Source organism: Dreissena polymorpha, chromosome 7 (genome assembly GCF_020536995.1).
Source record: "Dreissena polymorpha isolate Duluth1 chromosome 7, UMN_Dpol_1.0, whole genome shotgun sequence".
In the NCBI taxonomy this organism is placed as follows: domain Eukaryota; kingdom Metazoa; phylum Mollusca; class Bivalvia; order Myida; family Dreissenidae; genus Dreissena; species Dreissena polymorpha.
In genome coordinates, this window is record NC_068361.1 from 28,505,608 (window position 1) to 28,525,549 (window position 19,942).

Below are 19,942 nucleotides of genomic sequence, written 5' to 3' on the forward strand. Positions count from 1 at the left end.
CCTTTTAAGTCTGAAAGTGTCCACCCTGATATACGAGATGACACAAGCCTGAAAGTGTCCACCCTGATATATGAGATGACACAAGCATTCTTCTTAGTGACAATCCTTTTAAGCCTGAAAGTGTCCACCCTGATATACGAGATGACACAAGCATTCTTCTTAGTGACAATCCTTTTAAGTCTGAAAGTGTCCACCCTGATATACGAGATGACACAAGCATTCTTCTTAGTGACAATCCTTTTAAGTCTGAAAGTGTCCACCCTGATATACGAGATGACACAAGCATTCTTCTTAGTGACAATCCTTTTAAGTCTGAAAGTGTCCACCCTGATATACGAGATGACACAAGCATTCTTCTTAGTGACAATCCTTTTAAGTCTGAAAGTGTCCACCCTGATATACGAGATGACACAATCATTCTTCTTAGTGACAATCCTTTTAAGTCTGAAAGTGTCCACCCTGATATATGAGATGACACAAGCATTCTTCTTAGTGACAATCCTTTTAAGCCTGAAAATGTCCACCCTGATATATGAGATGACACAAGCCTTTTAAGCCTGAAAATGTCCACCCTGATATATGAGATGACACAATCCTTTTAAGCCTGAAAATGTCCACCCTGATATATGAGATGACACAAGCCTGAAAGTGTCCACCCTGATATATGAGATGACAGAAGCATTCTTCTTAGTGACAATCCTTTTAAGCCTGAAAATGTCCACCCTGATATATGAGATGACACAAGCCTGAAAGTGTCCACCCTGATATACGAGATGACAGAAGCATTCTTCTTAGTGACAATCCTTTTAAGCCTGAAAGTGTCCACCCTGATATACGAGATTACACAATCCTTTTAAGCCTGAAAGTGTCCACCCTGATACACGAGATGACACAAGCATTCTTCTTAGTGACAATCCTTTTAAACCTGAAAGTGTCCACCCTGATATATGAGATGACACAATCCTTTTAAACCTGAAAGTGTCCACCCTGATATACGAGATGACACAATCCTTTTAAACCTGAAAGTGTCCACCCTGATATATGAGATGACACAATCCTTTTAAGCCTGAAAGTGTCCACCCTGATATACGAGATGACACAATCCTTTTAAGCCTGAAAGTGTCCACCCTGATATATGAGATGACACAAGCATTCTTCCTAGTGACAATCCTTTTAAGCCTGAAAGTGTCCACCCTGATATACGAGATGACACAATCCTTTTAAGCCTGAAAGTGTCCACCCTGATATATGAGATGACACAAGCATTCTTCTTAGTGACAATCCTTTTAAGCCTGAAAATGTCCACCCTGATATACGAGATGACACAATCCTTTTAAGCCTGAAAGTGTCCACCCTGATATATGAGATGACACAAGCATTCTTCCTAGTGACAATCCTTTTAAGCCTGAAAGTGTCCACCCTGATAAACGAGATGATTCAAGCATTTTTCCCCGTTTTCTTAGAGTGAGGTTCAAATGCACGTATGAATTGACTGCTTCTTCCAGCTACTGACAACGGCTGCATCGCTTACGTCCTCCGTCACAGTTTCAACACAAATCAAGGGAAGCTACTCCGTACAATCCTGTTTGGTGTCAAGCGTGTCACGGCTAACAACGTGGAGACGTTCTTTTTCATACTCTTCCTGCTCATCTTCGCAATTATCGCAGCTGGATATGTTTGGATCAAGGGTAGGCAATGATTTAAGGAAGTAAAGATAATAATCCCAGAGTTACCATTGGGGATAAATCTGGAGTCACAAAGGGGGATAATTCTTGTTTCACCAGGGGAATAATTCTGAATTCACAAAGGGGGATAATTCTTGTTTCACCAGGGGAATAATTCTGAATTCACAAAGGGGGATAATTCTTGTTTTACCTTGGGTGGTCATGTTGGATTCACCAAGAGGGATAATTACAGATTCACCAAGGGAGATAAATTCTGATTCATATTTGGGGATTATCAACATGAACATCTGACAATCCATAATCGCAAACTTGTCGGGCAACATTCACTTATTTTCCTGCATACAACATTCAAACTTTTTTACTTTATTTATCCTCCCATATGGTATTTACCTTATGTAGAAGGACATTTATTTCATAATAGATAAGTAAAACAATAAAATTTTGAGATTTCAGTGGAAAATTATAAATTAATTGATCAAATGTTTTGTTTCCACGGTAACAGACACTGAGGCTCTTCCAAGCATATCTGTCTATAAACGCAAACTTGTCCAACAAAGTCTGTTTTTCGGCACACAACATTCAAACTTTATTTTTTAGTTTAATCGTATGTTTAAGTGGTTAATTTTATGCATCATTTTTCAACTTCAAATTTCTGTAACATGATTGTTTTATCGTCCTAAATGGTACAGCATTTGTGTCAGAAGCAGGGAAATGTACTTGATAGATAATTGGTAATTGTTAAGTGAAATAATATAATTTGGCCATCTCTGTGGTAAATTAATCAATTTATTGATAAAATGTTTTGTTTCCATGGTTACAGGTACTGAGGATCCAGACAGGAACAGATACAAACTCTTCCTGGAGTGCACCCTCATCCTGACATCAGTTGTCCCCCCTGAGTTACCCATAGAGTTGTCCCTAGCTGTCAACACGAGTTTACTGGCACTCACAAAACTATGTAAGTATAAAGTTGTCCCCCCTGAATTACCCATAGAGTTGTCCCTAGCTGTCAACACGAGTTTACTGGCACTCACAAAACTATGTAAGTATAAAGTTGTCCCCCCTGAGTTACCCATAGAGTTGTCCCTAGCTGTCAACACGAGTTTACTGGCACTGACAAAACTATGTAAGTATAAAGTTGTCCCCCCTGAGTTACCCATAGAGTTGTCCCTAGCTGTCAACACAAGTTTACTAGCACTGACAATACTATGTAAGTATAAAGCAGGGATCATATTTTCCCGCAACATTAATCGGTGTGGATTTGAATGGGAAAAAATTATCCGAAAATTTACATCTGATATCATGACAAATTACTTTAAAATATATACCATTGATTTTGCCATTCATAAAGGTGGTATAGTAAATGTACAAGTTAAAATCCCTAAGGCATTTTTTTAAATGGAACATACAAGTTTTCTCAATTGGTTCTATCATTTGCTATTTCAATGTTGTTATTGTAGTCAATATTATTAATCTGTGTAAGTCTATACCGATGTTTTAAATCATTGTCGACTCGAAAATAGCTTACAAACATGCACTGAACCAAACAAATGTATGTGCGTAGGTTTGCAACTGACAATAACAAAAGCAAATAGTTAAGAAATTATTCGTGTACGTAAAAGTTTGTTTTTTCTAATAACCCACAGCCGATAGTTAAGATGCAAGAGGGATTAAATCGCATGAGTGATTTGAAACCACTCATCTAAACTTCTGGTTGTGGGTTATTCAACAACAAACATTAAAGTACACGAATTATTTCGATTCTAACATGATTTTTAATAAAGATTTATACAGTTCATATTATTTTTTGCTGTACTATTTTATGTGAAGTTTCGCCCATAAAAATAACTTTCGGCTGTTCTGTTGATCAGATCCGCGACTTTCATTCATTTATAGCCGGATAATTACGCTGGTTGAAAATGTATCAGCATGTTTTTTTTAGTTACAGCGCGTGCTTTCAGTGTATAAGGTCCACCTACAATTATTGCAGAATATCCAATTTTCTTCTTTGTTTATATGAAAGTTTACTGTTTCATGCATGAAATGCACAATTTCCACGAGGATAACATCGGGGTTTTCATCTCCGAAGTAACTGTCAACGATTTTATCGTGGACGAGTACACATTACGGACCGATTAGTGTGCTAGGTATAAGCCAGTGAAAAGTATTGATTGATTTTGACACAGGGTTATTCCCCGGGGTTATTCGCGCATGAACAATACACAACCGCGCAAATCTTCGCTGCTTGGGGTCATACTCTGATACTAGTCGGCTGACTGCAATAAACTGGTCCTGACCGGCTTAGCGACTGCAGCAAATGGTTTATCACACCTAATCGTGATAAGAATGTAATAAGGGTGTGTTAGCATGTGCACTGTGTAATCGATTTCATGACATGGGAATTTAAGCAAACAGAATCAGACCGACTGGGATTTTCAATTGGTCTTTCGTGACACAAATCGGTCTTAGACCGACGAAACCGACAAAAAATATGATCCCTGGTATTAAGTTGTCCCCCCTGAGCTACCCATAGAGTTGTCTCTAGCTGTTAAAAGAGTTCACTGCCCCCCCCCCCCCCCCCACTTCCTTCAAGTATGTTAACACATTCATTGATTACACAACTGCATTGAACTTTTGGATATATGCAGACACGACAAAAGATTACGACAAAATTCAAAAAGCTATTAGCGTTATGACATATTGCCAGACTTACTATCTGGTAATTTTTGCTTGCAAAGATTAAATTCCTCGTACAGTTTTCATAACAATATTATTTTGTGGTCACTGGTTCCGGATATTTCCTGACATAATTCAGTGTTTTTTTATGCCCCTTGTAGGATGGCATATAGCATTTGAGCTGTCTGTCAGTCGGTCTGTCCATCGGTCCTTCCTAAAACTTTAACATTGCCCATAACTTTTGCAATATTGAAGATAGCAACTTGATATTTAGCATGCATGCGTATCTTATGGAGCTGCACATTTTGAGTGGTGAAAGGTCAGAGTCATCCTTCAAGGTCAAAGGTAAAAAAATTAATAAATTTTAAAAAATCAAAGCAGCGCTGTAGGGGGCATTGTGTTTCTGGCAAACACATCTCTTGTTTCTTTCTTTATAAGTACATGTACTCGTAAAGGTACTTTACGGTTGCTGTAAGAAAAATTATCAAAAGAAAGGAAAATTTCCTAAATTACCTTCCAAAAGTGCAATATCTGCAAGTGAACAAATAAAATTAACACTGATACTGAACATTTCAAGAAAGTTAATAAATATTTAAATTGAATTTGAATTTTTATCAAGCAATTTAAAATACCAATAATTACAAATCTGAAGAATTTTCAACGCAAATTTTCCCAATTTCAGGGTTTTTCGCGCTTACTTTTTCCAATTAATTTGGCAGTGGTACTTTTCCTAATAGGGCAAAACAAAATCTCTGATTTCAGATCATTTTTCGTAACTACCCTCAATGTCTTTCAAGACAACATCTGTAATTCCAAGAATGATTCCTGAAGTGAACAGAGCATCTGGAGTTGTCGCAGAACGACATAAGACTGTAATTTGGCATATATGATTTTACAAATAGTGCATACATCATTATTCAGAGATGGTGGACAACAGAGACAAAGTAAAATTATTTGCGATAAATGGCAAGTAGCGATGGACATCATATTTTTTATGGATTCATGAAAAGCATGTGTTCTTCAACAATAGAGAATACGTTTAAGATACAAACAACACATTGTACATGAGAAATCAGTCTAATCACCTAATCTGTTTCAACAAGATTAGTGCTGGAAACAGGAAAAAGACATGCATGGTTTAATTTATAAATAAGTTTATGTATGTATAATTATATTCATTTGCATATTCTGCTTTATTATGTTTGTCACTCAGTACACTTTACTGTATACGCATATAATTTACATGAAATTTATTAAAAGGTAAATATTTTAAATATTTTAATTTAACTCAGTTAAATACATCAATGACACAACAATAACAATACAGTATGTATGCATTTTGATAGTTGTTATTATTATTTAATATTTCCCCCAATATTTTTTTCCCCAAACTAAATCAAATGTGCTTAAATTTAAGTCTTTTTTCCCCTTGTTTGTCCTTAGTTGAATCAACCACATGTTAAAATGCACTTTGTGAATTTACTTTGCCAAGCCCATTTTCCTTTCTGGGTGAACATTAATAATTATGGCAGGTGAAATTTAAAGCTGGCTGGTACATTTTTCTTTCTTTGTAATATAAGACATTGAGGCTTGTAAATTGTTACGGTTTGTATATGGGCCATGCTCTATGAAAAGGGGTTTTTAATGCATGTGCGTAAAGTATCGTACCAGCTTTGCCTGTGCAGTCTGCACAGTCTTATCAGGGATGACACTTTCTGTGTTTATTGTATTTTTTGTATAAAGAAAGTCTCTTAGCAAAAGAGTTTAGGTGTTAAGTGTAGTCTGCACAGGCTAATATTGGCTGACACTTAACACACATTCATTTTTCAGAGCACAGCTCTTGTGTTTTTATTACAGACGTTTACTGCACAGAGCCATTCCGTATACCGTTTGCGGGGAAGATCGACATCTGCTGCTTTGACAAGACGGGCACACTGACAGCGGACAACCTGGTGGTGGAGGGAGTCACTGGGCTCAAGTAAGTGACAGCAGACAACCTTTGTTTCCCATGAATGTTGCTAACAAGGCTGTATAGAGGTATTATTTTGTGACAGTTTGTAGACCCACTGCCAGTTTCCATGTTTGCCTATTTCCTGTTTCTATGGTATCTCACTTCCTGTTTTCATTGTAAACACACCATGTTTTCATGGTAATCCACTGCCTGTTTCCATGGTAACCCACTCCCTGTTTCTATGATAACCCACTCCCTGTTTCCATGATAATCCACTCCCTGTTACCATGGTAACCCAATGCCTGTTTCCATGGTAAGTCACTCCCTTTTTCTATGGTTAAACCTCTGCCTTTTTTCATGGAACCCACTGCCTGTTTCCATGGTAACCCACTTTCAATTTCCATGGTAACCCACAGCCTGTTTTCATGGTAACCCACTGCCTGTTTCCATGGTAACCCATAGCCTGTTTTCATGGTACACCACTTCCTGTTTCCAAGGTAAACCACTCCCTGTTTCCATGGTAAACCACTCCCTATTTCCCATGGTAACCCACTGCCTGTTTCCATGGTAACCCACTCCCTGTTTCCATGGTAACCCACTCCCTGTTTCCAATGTGACCTGCTTCATATATCCAGAGGTAGCGAGGTCCAGAGTGCACTGGATTGCCCTGTGGAGACGATCCACGTGCTGGCCACCTGCCATGCCCTGGTACAGCTGGATGAGGAGCTGGTAGGAGACCCACTGGAGAAGGCTACACTACACGCTGTAGAGTTCTCACTCACTAAAGGTGAAGAAATTATGATGTTCAGATTTAGCCTTGCTGTGGGAAATAAGTCTTAATGCAACATGCACAGGCTAATTAGGGACAATACTTACATCTGACATATATTTAGAAGATGAAAAATTCAATTAAAGCAGAAAGTTTGGTCTCTTATTAGCCTGTGCATTAGGTCCTGTTTTTCAGATTGAGGCACAACAACATTTAAGGCAATACTGTCATGTTTTCGTTACTTATGTGGGCTCTAGTCCCCTTGCTAACCTACAATGTCAGTTCTCACTTACTGAAGGTAGACGTATGAGAGAAATTCAGAAGAACACTTGAAGCTTTATATAGGTAATAGAGAATTGTCTAAAATTATAAGGTGAATTTTACATATAAGTCCACCAGTGAAGAATCCTTTGTGCCTTTGAGTGCTCATGCAACAAAATTGATTGGCTAGACCCTTTGACTTTTAATTCTTTAACCGAGTTTGGTCTCAAATCATTTACAAACGAGAATGCTTAATATTGGAGTCCTGTGTGTATTTAGTTCTAAGTCAAGTAGTTTCCTTATTATCCCTGTCAAATGCGGAGGGATATAGATTTTATGTTGTCTATCCATCCATCATTCCGTCCGTCATTCTGTCTGTCACAAAATTTTGGAATTTGCGTCAGCGGATATCAATGCAACCAATTTTCTTGTTGCATTTGGTTGGGATGTATACAACTTGTCTTGATATTGTGCCATGTTTAGTCTAAGAGTACTTATTCCAAGATAAGAAACTGTTATATAAGATATTTGAGAAGAAAAGTATATTTGAGTTTTGCTGTGGGTAAAATCCAGGCTTAATGCATTTGCGTTAAGTATGATCACATATTTGACCATTTTGTCTGCACAGGCTGATCAGGGACGACACTTTCCACCTTAACTCAATTTTTGCCAAGAAGAAATTTCCTTTTAATTAAAAATACCATAAAAGCAAAAAAGTGTTGACCCAGTCTGCACAGGGTAATCTGGGACAACACTTTACGCAAATGCATTAAGCCCCGTTTACCAAGAGTGTGGCTCATTATTATGTCCCCGGTAGAGTGGCATATAGCAGTTAGGCATATAGCAATCCGTCATTTAGTCAGTCAGTCCCAGTAGGGTGGCATATAGCAGTTGAACTGTCCGTCATTCAGTCTGTCAGTCCCAGTAGGGTGGCATATAGCAGTTGAACTGTCCGTCATTCAGGCAGTCAGTCCGTCCGAACACTTTAATGGCCATAACTTTTTCAATATTGAAGAGAGCAACTTGATATTTGGCATGCATGTGTATCTCATGGTGCTGAACATTTTGAGTGGTGAAAGGTGAAGGTGAAGGTCATCCTTTGAGGTCAAAGGTCAGATATATGGCATCTGTCCGTCTGAAAACTTTCACATTGGCCGTAACTTTTTCAATATTGAAGATAGCAACTTGATATTTGGCATGCACGTGTATCTCCTCGAGCTGCACATTTTAAGTGGTGAATTGAAGGTCAAGGTCATCCTTTAAGGTCAAAGGTCAAATTTTGCAATATTGAAGATAGCAACTCAATATTTGGCATGCATGTGTATCTCATCGAGCTGCACATTTTGAGTGGTGAAAGGTCAAGGTCATCCTTCAAGGTCAAATATATGGCTTCAAAGTGGCGAAGTAGGGGGCATTGTGTTTCATTAACACAGCTCTTGTTGTTTTAATTTTTCAGGATCAAATATATGGCTTCAAAGCGGCGCAGTAGGGGGCATTGTGTTTCATTAACACAGCTCTTGTTGTTTTAATTTTTCAGGAGAGACAGTGGTCTCTCAGCGTAAGAAGATGCACGGTCTGAAGATCTTCCATCGGTTCCACTTTGCCAGCGCCCTCAAGCGTATGTCGGTCATTGCGGGCCACACCCCTCCAGGCTCCATGGAAACAGAGTACATCGCGACAGTTAAAGGGGCACCAGAAACCATCAAGACCATGGTAAGCAGGATTCCCCCAGGCTCTAAATTTCCTTTAGCCAAATTTACCTTTAAATGTAGAATGTTTTTTTGTTTCATGGGAGCTATATAAACAAAAAGTTGTAGCCAACTCAAATTTTCAGAAATTTCTTAAGCCTTTATGTTTTAATTTGATCTGTTGGTTCATGTGGGAAATGGTAGAATAAAATCTGGTTTTTGCACTTAGAATTCTGACTTTGGTGCTATTTTCTTTCATTTTAAAAGGAAACATTTTAGATCCATTTTTCATCCAAAAATTAATGGATAACCATCAAGAATATAGTTAGTTTGGCACTAAATAATGTGACGGTGTGGCCATTTCCTTGCATTTTCAAAAGTCACATTATTTAGATCAATTTTAAGTTAAATTTTAAAGTTGAATGCTGATATTTGAAAGTTATTAGGACCTTAAAAAAAAATTGAAATAGGGAAGTTTGAAACAGCTATGTTTTCTATTGCACTAATATAGTGATTAGTTAAATGCGTGTATGCAGTTTAAATTCAACATAAGTAGACAATACATACACATGTACATATTTTTAGCTTACTTGAGAAGGAAGTGATCTATGTCAGTACATGGGATAACCCAGTGTTTTAGATGGAATCTACTCTAAAATCTATATGGGCCATGCATGGTGAAAAGGAGGTTTAATGCATGTGCGTAAAGTCTGTCTCATAGTAGACTTGCAGTCCGCACAGGCTTATCAGGGACAACACTTTCCGCTTTTATGATATTTTTGGTTTCAAGAAAACTTCTTAGCAAAAATCAAGTTTTTGTGGAAAGTGCCATCCCTGATGAGCCTGCTTTTTCATCTGGTCCTGACAAAACTTGGTCAGAATGTTTATCTTGACAATATCTAGTTTTAACTCTTTCAGTGCGGGAACCGAATTTTGAAGGCCTGTGCAAACAGTTTGGATCCAGATGAGACGCCACAGAACGTGGCCTCTCATCAGGATCCAAACTGTTTGCTATTTTGATGGTATTCTTGGGAAAAAAATTGAAGAAAATGCTTATTTTAGAAATTTAGCAGACAACATTTTAGCAGACGACTAATTTCCCAGCATGCAAAGGGTTAAAATGGCTCAAATGCATTCAAAAACTAGGTCACAAAGTCAAATCCTAGAAAAACTGTTTTTCCAAAAACTAAGTCACGGTGTCAAATGTGACGGAAACCTTGTTTTCAGAAGTCATATTTAACCCTTTACCACTTGGATACGTTTTTTGACACATTTGTAGTTTGTAGAAAGTTAGATTTAATAAAGGACCTTTCTTACTAGATTTAAGTTTCAAAGTCTTCATTTCAAACACTTAGAGACGGATGAGCAGCAAACAGCACTACAACCTGAACAGACTCCGGTTACTATTCTGGTTTTATGCTGTTTGCACATAGCCATTTTCACTTTGCCTCTGAGTGGGAAAGGGTTATGACTTAATCTTGGTCAGCATATTATCTTGAAAATAAATTGGCCAAGTTGTTCCATTCCAGCTGAAGTCAGTCCCAGCTGACTATGATCGTGTCTTCCTTGAGATGGCTCGCCGTGGAGCAAGAGTGCTGGCCCTTGGTCACAGGCATCTTGGAAAGCTGTCACATCAAGATGTAAGTTGATTTGCTTTGTTCATATATGTAGTCAAGACTAGGTTGCTGAATACAGCAGCCTTGGTATTAATAACCTCTACCTTTTTAATAACCTCTTTCCACTCAGAAGCAAATTGAAAATAGATATGTGCAAACTCGCAGTCTGCTCAGGTTTTATGCTGTTTGCTGCTTATCAGTATCTAAGGCTTAGAAACGAAGCCTTTAAAACTTGAATATTGTAAGAAAGGTTATTAATTAAGTTAAACTTTCTAAAGGACTACAAATGCGTCAAAATACGTACCTAAGTGGTAAAGTGTTAATAATCTTGCCTGTCTGTTCTATTTATGAACCTTTCTGTTCTATTAATAACCCTGTTTTTAAATTAATAGACCAGTCTGTTCTATTTATAACCCTGTCTGTCTGTACAGCTGAAGATAATGACCAGAGATGACGTGGAGAGAGACCTCGACTTTTGTGGTTTTGTAGTCATCTCCTGTCCACTCAAGGCCGACTCCAAGTCAGTCATCCGTGAAATACAGAATGCTTCGCACCATGTGAGTTAAAATACTTGGCCATGTTCTTGATAAGTTGGACTAAACCCTTTCCCACTCAGAAACCAAGTAAAATGGCTATGTGCAAACAGCATTAAACCAGAACAGCCTGTGAGTAACTCGCAGTCTGTTCAGGTTTTATGCTGTTTGCTGCTCATCAGTATCTAAGGGTTGGAAATTAAGCCTTTAAAACTCGAATCGAGTCAGAAAGATCTTAAATTAATTTATTTTTTTATGGGAATACAAATGTGTTAAAATACGTATCTAAGTGGTAAAGGGTTAATACATGTGCGTTTAGAGTTGTACCAGTTTAGCCTGTGCAGTATTCACAGGCTGAATAGGGACTAAACTTTCCTCTTGTACAGAATGTTGAGTTTAAAGGAAGTCTTTTATACGCAAAAAATCCAGTAAAGGTGGAAAGTGTTTTCCCTAATTTGAGACAAAACTACGCTCATCCATCAAGTCCTGTTAACCCTTTGCATGCTGGGAAATTTGTCATCTGCTAAAATGTCGTCTGCTGAATTTCTAAAATTAGCATTTTCTTCGATTTTTTTCAAAGAATATTATCACAATAGCAAACAGTTTGGATCCTGATGAGACGCCACGTTCTGTGGCGTCTCATCTGGATCCAAACTGTTTGCAAAGGCCTTCAAAATTCGGTTCCCGCACTGAAAGGGTTATCCAGAATGGGGATCCACTTTACTTGTTGCTTAATAGACAAGAAGGACAGATTTCTAGTTCAATCATAATACTGAATTTTCTGAATCGGCATATAATTGCAATCTTTTGCCCAAACTTAGAGACAAATCATTCATTTGAGCAGTTTGTACCTGCATACAAGGTCAATAAATCTGAATATTTGCATTTGTGAAGTATTTGAAATTATTTGTTTACTGTTTATATTTACTAGGTAATAAATCAGACAGTTACTTGATTGGATAAATTTCAAACACGTAACAGAGTTTGTAGCCTTGAACTGTGACAGACTTGAAGTAAGTTCAGATTTGAAACTAGGTTAAACAAGACGTGCTGTTAAATCATTTCATCATTAACTTGCATCCATATTAGTCTAGAAACTGTGTTGCTATGTGCAGGTTGCCATGATAACGGGAGACAACCCTCTGACTGCCTGTCATGTTGCCAAGGAGCTACGCTTCACCAGGAAGCAGCACACACTCATACTGCAGGCACCTGCCTCTGAGGGTATGTACATTAGAAATAGGAGCACACTCATACTGCAGGCACCTGCCTCTGAGGGTATGTACATTAGAAATAGGAGCACACTCATATTGCAGGCACCTGCCTCTGAGGGTATGTACATTAGAAATAGGAGCACACTCATACTGCAGGCACCTGCCTCTGAGGGTATGTACATTAGAAATAGGAGCACACTCATACTGCAGGCACCTGCCTCTGAGGGTATGTACATTAGAAATAGGAGCACACTCATACTGCAGGTACCTGCCTCTGAGGGTATGTACATTAGAAATAGGAGCACACTCAGACTGCAGGCACCCGCCTCTGAGGGTATGTACATTAGAAATAGGAGCACACTCATACTGCAGGCACCTGCCTCTGAGGGTATGTACATTAGAAATAGGAGCACACTCATATTGCAGGCACCTGCCTCTGAGGGTATGTACATTAGAAATAGGAGCACACTCATACTGCAGGTACCTGCCTCTGAGGGTATGTACATTAGAAATAGGAGCACACTCATACTGCAGGCACCTGCCTCTGAGGGTATGTACATTAGAAATAGGAGCACACTCATACTGCAGGTACCTGCCTCTCAGGGTATGTACATTAGAAATAGGAGCACTTTATGGTACCTGCCTCTGAGGGTATGTACATTAGAAATAGGAGCACTTTATGGCTGCCTCTTGAGGGTATGTACATTAGAAATAGGAGCACTTTATGGTGATCAGCTGTGATCAGCTCATCTCAGCTGTTGTATTTCAGGTAAAATGTCTTTGTTTTACTGGCTGCTTTATTGTAATTTAAACATGGGATCAAAGGCAAAAATCCATCAAACAATTCAACATTTTTCTTTTAGTTTTTAGCTCAGCAAGTACTTATAGAGAGACATAAGTAATTGAAGGAAATATAAAACAATATATGCATTGTAAGAATTTTTAGAATTGTTAATAATTCATGAAGGATTTATTGTTCTATAAACTTGTACTTCAGTTAACAGCATGTTACAATGGTTTTTATACGCCCGTATAAAATACGGGACGTATTATGTGAAACCCCTTGGCGGGCGGCGGGCGGCGGGCGGCGGGCGGAAGGCATCACTTTGTCCGGACTCTAATTCAAATTGTATTCATCCGATCTTCACCAAACTTGGTCAGCAGTTGCATCTAGTTGATATCTAGGCCAAGTTCGAATATGGGTCATGCCGGGTCAAAAACTAGGTCATAGGGTCAATAAGTGCATTTTCAAAGGGGCCACTTTGTCCGGACTCTATTTCAAATTGTATTCATCCGATCTTCACCAAACTTGGTCAGCAGTTGCATCTAGTTGATATCTAGGCCAAGTTCGAATATGGGTCATGCCGGGTCAAAAACTAGGTCATAGGGTCAATAAGTGCATTTTCAAAGGGGCCACTTTGTCCGGACTCTATTTCAAATTGTATTCATCCGATCTTCACCAAACTTGGTCAGCAGTTGCATCTAGTTGATATATAGGCCAAGTTCGAATATGGGTCATGCCGGGTCAAAAACTAGGTCATAGGGTCAATTAGTGCATTTTCAACGGCGCCACTTTGTCCGGACTCTAATTCAAATTGTATTCATCCGATCTTCACCAAATTTGGTCAGAAGTTGTGTCTAGATGATATGTAGGTCAAGTTCAAATATGGGTCATGCCGTGTCAAAAACTAGGTCACGAGGTTACTTAGTGCATTTCAAGCATTTAGCATGGTGTCCGCTCTCTAATTGAAGTAGTTTTCATCTGATCTTCACCTAATTTGGTCAGAAGTTGTGTCTAGATGATATGTAGGTCAAGTTCGAACATGGGTCATGCCGGGTCAAAAACGAGGTCACATAGTGCATTTCAAGCATTAAGCATGTTGTCCGCTCTTTAATTGAAGTAGTTTTCATCTGATCTTCACCAAATTTAGTCAGATGTTACATCTAAGTGATATCTAGGTCAAGTTCAAATATGGGTCATGCCGGGTCAATAACTAGGTCTTGAGGACACTTTCAAGCATTGAGCATGGTGTCCAAAACCTTCGAACGGGCGTATCTTGTGACAGTTTGGCACTCTTGTTCATCTTACAAATAACTTCTTACTATGAATGTTCTTATTTTAAGTAAGAGTGTTTATACACTGCATGTACCTCTGTTACCCTCAGACCAAGCGTGGCAGTGGCGTTCCATTGATGATACAGTGTCTGTTCCTGTGGAGACAGCAGGCGATCTTCGCAAACAACTTGTGGAGGAACATGACCTCTGTCTCACAGGGGAGGTAATACAATTTTTCTCACAGGGGAGGTAATACACTTTGTCTCACAGGGGAGATAATACACTTTGTCTCACAGGGGAGGTAATACACTCTGTCTCACAGGGGAGGAAATACACTGTCTCACAGGGGAGGTAATACACTCTGCCTCACAGGGGATGTCATACTCTCTGTCTCATAGGGGGGGGGGGGGTATTACATTCTGTCTCACAAGGGAGGTAATACAACACTCTGTTTCACAGGGGTGGTAATGCACTCTGTCTCACAGAGGAGGTCATACTCTCTGTCTCACAGGGGAGGTAATACACTCTGCCCTGTTCAAGAATTCTATACAATTATGTGATTGTTAATGATATCTTAAAGGTCTAGTTTACAACTTTATTTGCCCATTCATTTGCGCACCCCTCCCCCACCCACCCCCCCCCCCCCAAAAAAAAAAATAATAAATTGTAGTGTATTAAACCCGTGCCACAGTTTGAAGTTATGATGCAGTTTTTTAAGTATTAAAATTTCATAGCATCATCTTCTTTTATGACAGCTAAATTTCATTAATTCTCTTAATTTCCTTTCAATCTTACAAATGACCCTTATGAACATTTTGGCCTTACACCATGCACGTGTATTTTGTCAGTTAACATCTCTAAGGATTAAAGCAATGACAATCCTGTTGTGAAAGTACATCTCTTTTGTCACAATAGCCTTTGAACTCAAGAAACATCCACTCTAAGTCAGTATACAAATGATTACCAGTAAGTCCTGAGACACAATCAATCACTGTGTAGCACATTTGCGGAGTTTTGTCACACACAAAAACTTATATTAGTCAATCTAAACGCTCAGATCACCTTCTCTATGAAATGATGCCTATTGACCAATCAGAACAACAGATATGCTTCCAATCACAAATATCATTTCCATTATTCACCGTAGCCAACTTTTCTAAATGAATTTAATCCATGCCCAGTAATTGATCATGTATTTTGTGCACCTATGTGTAACACTCTCAACCAATTTTTAAAGTAAATGTTGAGGGGAAAACTTAAAACATTTACCAGCAACCGTTTATGACTATCATTTTGTTAACTTTATTTAAACTTTCCAAAGTTTTGGTTTTGTTATTTAGGAATATTGTTTTTATTTACTCTAGGGTGTGAGCTATCTACAGAGGGATCACCCCAGGATCTGGAAAGTGGTTCTGCCCAATGTGAAGGTCTTTGCTAGAGTGGCTCCTAAACAGAAGGTATGAAATGAGCCTCCTTCATGGCAAACTGGGTTTAATGACTCACCTATAATGAAAATGTGTTGCTATTAGTGTGTGAGTTCTTTGGTTGTCATATCAAACAGATATTTTAACCCTTTGCATGCTGGGAAATTTGTCGTCTGTTAAAATGTCGTCTGCTCAATTTCTAAAATTAGCATTTTCTTTCAATTTTTGTCAAAGAATACTATCAGAATAGCAAACAGTTTGGATCCTGATGAGACGCCACGTGCTGTGGCGTCTCATCTGGATCCAAACTGTTTGCAAAGGCCTTCAAAATCCTGTTCCCGCACTGAAAGAGTTAACTTTAAGCTCATGCATTAAGACCAGTTTTCCCAGACAGCTGCTCAGTCAATACTCTGAAATATTTACTAGGCCTTTAAATCAATACTCAACAGCTGTTTCATTACAACCAGCAAGATTGGTTTAAAGTTTCCCTTATTTATGGCATAAATTGAGATTTTTTGTTGGAGCCATGCCATAATGGCGTCGAGAACCGTTACCTTGTTCATGATATTTCAAAGTCAAGGTGCTTTAAACAACATCAAAAGAGGTCATTAGAACATGTTGAGCTTTTCTATACAAGTCCTATGAGAACTTGATTTTTATTGACATTTAGCAAATGACTGAAATTGAACAATGTTTCTATTTTACACAGTTTTGCTATTTTCTGCATGTGTACATTACAGGAGTTGATAATCACATCTCTAAAGAGCCTTGGGTTCATTACTTTGATGTGCGGAGATGGAACCAATGATGTTGGAGCCCTCAAACACGCTCATGTTGGTAGGTCACTATAATAACACAGGCAGACCTTGCTGTATTCGCCAACCCATTTTTAGCGAGGCTGTTTTCGGAGACAACCCGAGGTATTGTCATAGCCTGCTCGTCGTCCGCCAGCGTCGTGATGAAACCTTTACATTGGCTCTTAAATAGAAGTGCTTCCACCTACAACTTTGAAACTTCATATGTAGATGCACCTTGAGTTCTAAACGCCACACCCATTGTGGGTCACTAGGTCAAAAGTCAAGGTCACTGTGACCTCTAAAAAACATTATATTCTAACAAGCTCTGCTTGTGTTAAAATTAATAAAAATATCTCAGGGTTTGCATGTATACAGTCTTAAATGGTGCTGATGTTAACATATTGTTCTTAACAAAGAATTATACACTAAAAGCTGTTACCTGCACTTGTCAAGTACGTAAGTTCAGTACAGTTTTAAGAATAATCTTTATTATTTTACGTAAGTCTATGATTGGTATGTGAATACATGCCCTGATGTTTGTGTGTTACAAAATAGTGCCCTGATTGAAGTTGTTTGTGTGTTACAAAATAGTGCCCTGATTGAAGTTGTTTGTGTGTTACAAAATAGTGTGTTTTTTTGGTTAAAAGTGCAGTAAATTTGGGTATGTTATTTTTAATTATACAAATTACTTATAAAACAGATTTTAAAGGTAATTTGAATTGTTTAGAAAATGCTGTCTTTAGTTTGATCTATTTGCTTACCAAATATGTTACTAAAAGTAAGTAATAAAGTGTTTTAAAGCGAGATTTTATGATTTCGTCAAATATTTATGAGTTTCTAAAAAACATGTAAAATACTAATTTACATATATGTCAATATAACCTTACATAAAAGTTAAGAAGAACATGTGTCGAAAAATGCGAAACAAGCTAGATATTTAATTCTGAAATCGAAAATGTCTGTACAGTCGAAATCGCTAGCATGTATATCCTGCATGTACGATGTGAATCTAAATTTAGTTTTAACGGTTTGTTTTAAATTTCTGCAACGATAAATATTCATACGACACACGATATCTTACCCCGATCCGAATACAAAGACGAATGCTTTGGTTATTGTAGAAAATATGTACGAAGTATCTTCGCCCCAATCGGCTCGGGCGCTAATTTTTCTTTGCTGCATTTTATGAAATTTGTCTTCAATTTATAATTTTTCTTGCATATTTTGTGTTATTGTAACATATGTTTATCAATATATTACAAATAAACACTTATACAAATCTCGCTTTAACTGGCTTCGTTGCATACCTTGTGCAATTTATTAAATGTTTTACAATCACCTTAATGACAGCACTTGAAATGTTTGTATTTCTATGGCAGGAAATGTAGGCAAAATGCATATATGCATAAAGTGTTGTCCCAGATCATACTGTGCAGTCTGAACATGCTAATGTGGGACCACACTTTCTGCTTTTATGGAGTTTTTAGTTTTATATAGGTCAAATATAGGCACTTGAATGGTTTGTATTTCTACGGCAGGTGTTGCGTTGCTGGCCAACGCTCCAGAGAGAATGCCAGAATCCAGACACAAGAAGGAAAAGGAAGAGGTAAATGGGCTCGTTTCGCAAGCTTACATTACTAATTGTTGCAACCATACTTAATTATCAATTGATGTAATGAGAAGCTTTCTTTTAAAACTGTACTCAATGCATGTGCTTAAAGTGTTGTCCCAGTTTAGCTTGTTCAGTCTGCATAGGCTGTACTCAATGCATGTGCTTGAAGTGTTGTCCCAGATTAGCTTGTTAAGTCTGTACTCAATGCATGTGCTTGAAGTGTTGCCCCAGATAAGCTTGTTCAGTCTGCATACTCAATGCATGTGCTTGAAGTGTTTTCCCAGATTAGCTTGTTATCCCCACGCTTTTTGAAAAAAAGGTGGGGATATTGTGGTTATCTCCGCCGTCCGTCCGTCCGTCTGTCTGTCTGTCCGTCCGTCCTGGCCACTATCTCCTCCTACACTAAAAGCACTAGAACCTTGAAACTTACACACATGGTAGCTATGAGCATATGTGCGACCCTGCACTATTTGGAATTTTGATCTGACCCCTGGGTCAAAAGTAAGAGCGGTTGGGGTGGGGCCGCGTCAGAAATTATCACTCATTTTTTTAGGTTATTTTACATTTACTTCTTTATTTCTACACCGATTCACTTCAAATTGATACTGGACCTCTCTTATGACAATACGGTCAATCTCAACCATGCATGGCCCCATTCCCAACCCTGGGGCGCCCCGCCCACATAGGCCACACCCACCAAAAATTTCCATTTACTATAATTTTTTCATTTCTACACGGATTCACTTCAAATTGATACTGCACTTTTGTTATGACATTGGGGTCAATCTCAACTATGCATGGCCCCAATCCCAACCCTGGGGCGCCCGCCCACATAGGCCACACCCACCAAAAAATTCCATTTACTATAATTTTTTCATTTCTACACGGATTCACTTCAAATTGATACTGAACTTCTCTTATGACATTAGGGTCAATCTCAACTATGCATGGCCCCATAACCAACCCTGGGGCCCCGCCCACATAGACCACACCCACCCAAAATTGCCTTTACTATAATTTCTTCATTTCTACACCGATTCACTTCAAATTGATATTGAACTTCTCTTATGACAATACAGTCAATCTCAACTATGCATGGCCCCATTACCAACCCTGGGGCGCCCCGCCCACATAGACCACACCCACCCAAAATTGCCTTTTACTATAATTTCTTCATTTCTACACCGATTCACTTCAAATTGATACTGAACCTCTCTTATGACAATACGGTCAATCTCAACTATGCATGGCCCCATTACCAACCCTGGGGCCCCGCCCACATAGACCACACCCACCCAAAATTGCCTTTTACTATAATTTCTTCTTTTCTACACCGATTCACTTCAAATTGATACTGAACTTCTCTTATGACAATACGGTCAATCTCAACTATGCATGGCACAATTACCAACCCTGGGGCGCCCTGCCCACATATGTCACACCCACCCAAAATTGCCTTTTACTATAACTTCTTCATTTCTACACCAATTCACTTCTAATTGATGATGAACTTCTCTTATGACAATACGGTCAATCTCAGCTATGCATGGCCCCATTACCAACCCTGGGGCACACCTAGGTCAAACATTCGGCGTGGGGATACGCGTCGGCCTCTGCCGCGCCATTTCTAGTTCAGTCTGCATCAATGCATGTGCTTGAAG

General features: G+C 38.6%; 3 protein-coding genes across 11 annotated transcripts in view; 1 reads left to right on the forward strand and 2 right to left on the reverse strand.

Annotated features, from left to right (window-relative positions):
- The window catches only part of LOC127836879 (uncharacterized), a 339,553-nt gene that overhangs the window by 292,448 nt on the left and 27,163 nt on the right, over positions 1 to 19,942 (reverse strand). The gene's annotated exons all lie outside the window — the stretch shown is intronic.
- Positions 1 to 19,942, reverse strand: part of LOC127836852 (probable serine/threonine-protein kinase tsuA) — a 404,515-nt gene that overhangs the window by 204,989 nt on the left and 179,584 nt on the right. The window lies entirely within an intron of this gene.
- The window catches only part of LOC127836850 (endoplasmic reticulum transmembrane helix translocase-like), a 55,146-nt gene that overhangs the window by 19,400 nt on the left and 15,804 nt on the right, over positions 1 to 19,942 (forward strand). For both annotated transcript variants that reach the window (XR_008028951.1, XM_052363472.1), the window contains exons 8-19: positions 1,506 to 1,688; positions 2,506 to 2,643; positions 6,219 to 6,339; positions 6,948 to 7,099; positions 8,880 to 9,055; positions 10,560 to 10,670; positions 11,078 to 11,203; positions 12,295 to 12,403; positions 14,559 to 14,671; positions 15,813 to 15,905; positions 16,613 to 16,709; positions 18,208 to 18,275. Coding sequence is in view for 1 of the 2 variants with exons in the window: in XM_052363472.1 (XP_052219432.1) it covers positions 1,506 to 1,688; positions 2,506 to 2,643; positions 6,219 to 6,339; positions 6,948 to 7,099; positions 8,880 to 9,055; positions 10,560 to 10,670; positions 11,078 to 11,203; positions 12,295 to 12,403; positions 14,559 to 14,671; positions 15,813 to 15,905; positions 16,613 to 16,709; positions 18,208 to 18,275 (1,487 nt within the window). In the remaining variant the exon portion in view is untranslated. The remainder of the gene's footprint in view (positions 1 to 1,505; positions 1,689 to 2,505; positions 2,644 to 6,218; positions 6,340 to 6,947; positions 7,100 to 8,879; positions 9,056 to 10,559; positions 10,671 to 11,077; positions 11,204 to 12,294; positions 12,404 to 14,558; positions 14,672 to 15,812; positions 15,906 to 16,612; positions 16,710 to 18,207; positions 18,276 to 19,942) is intronic.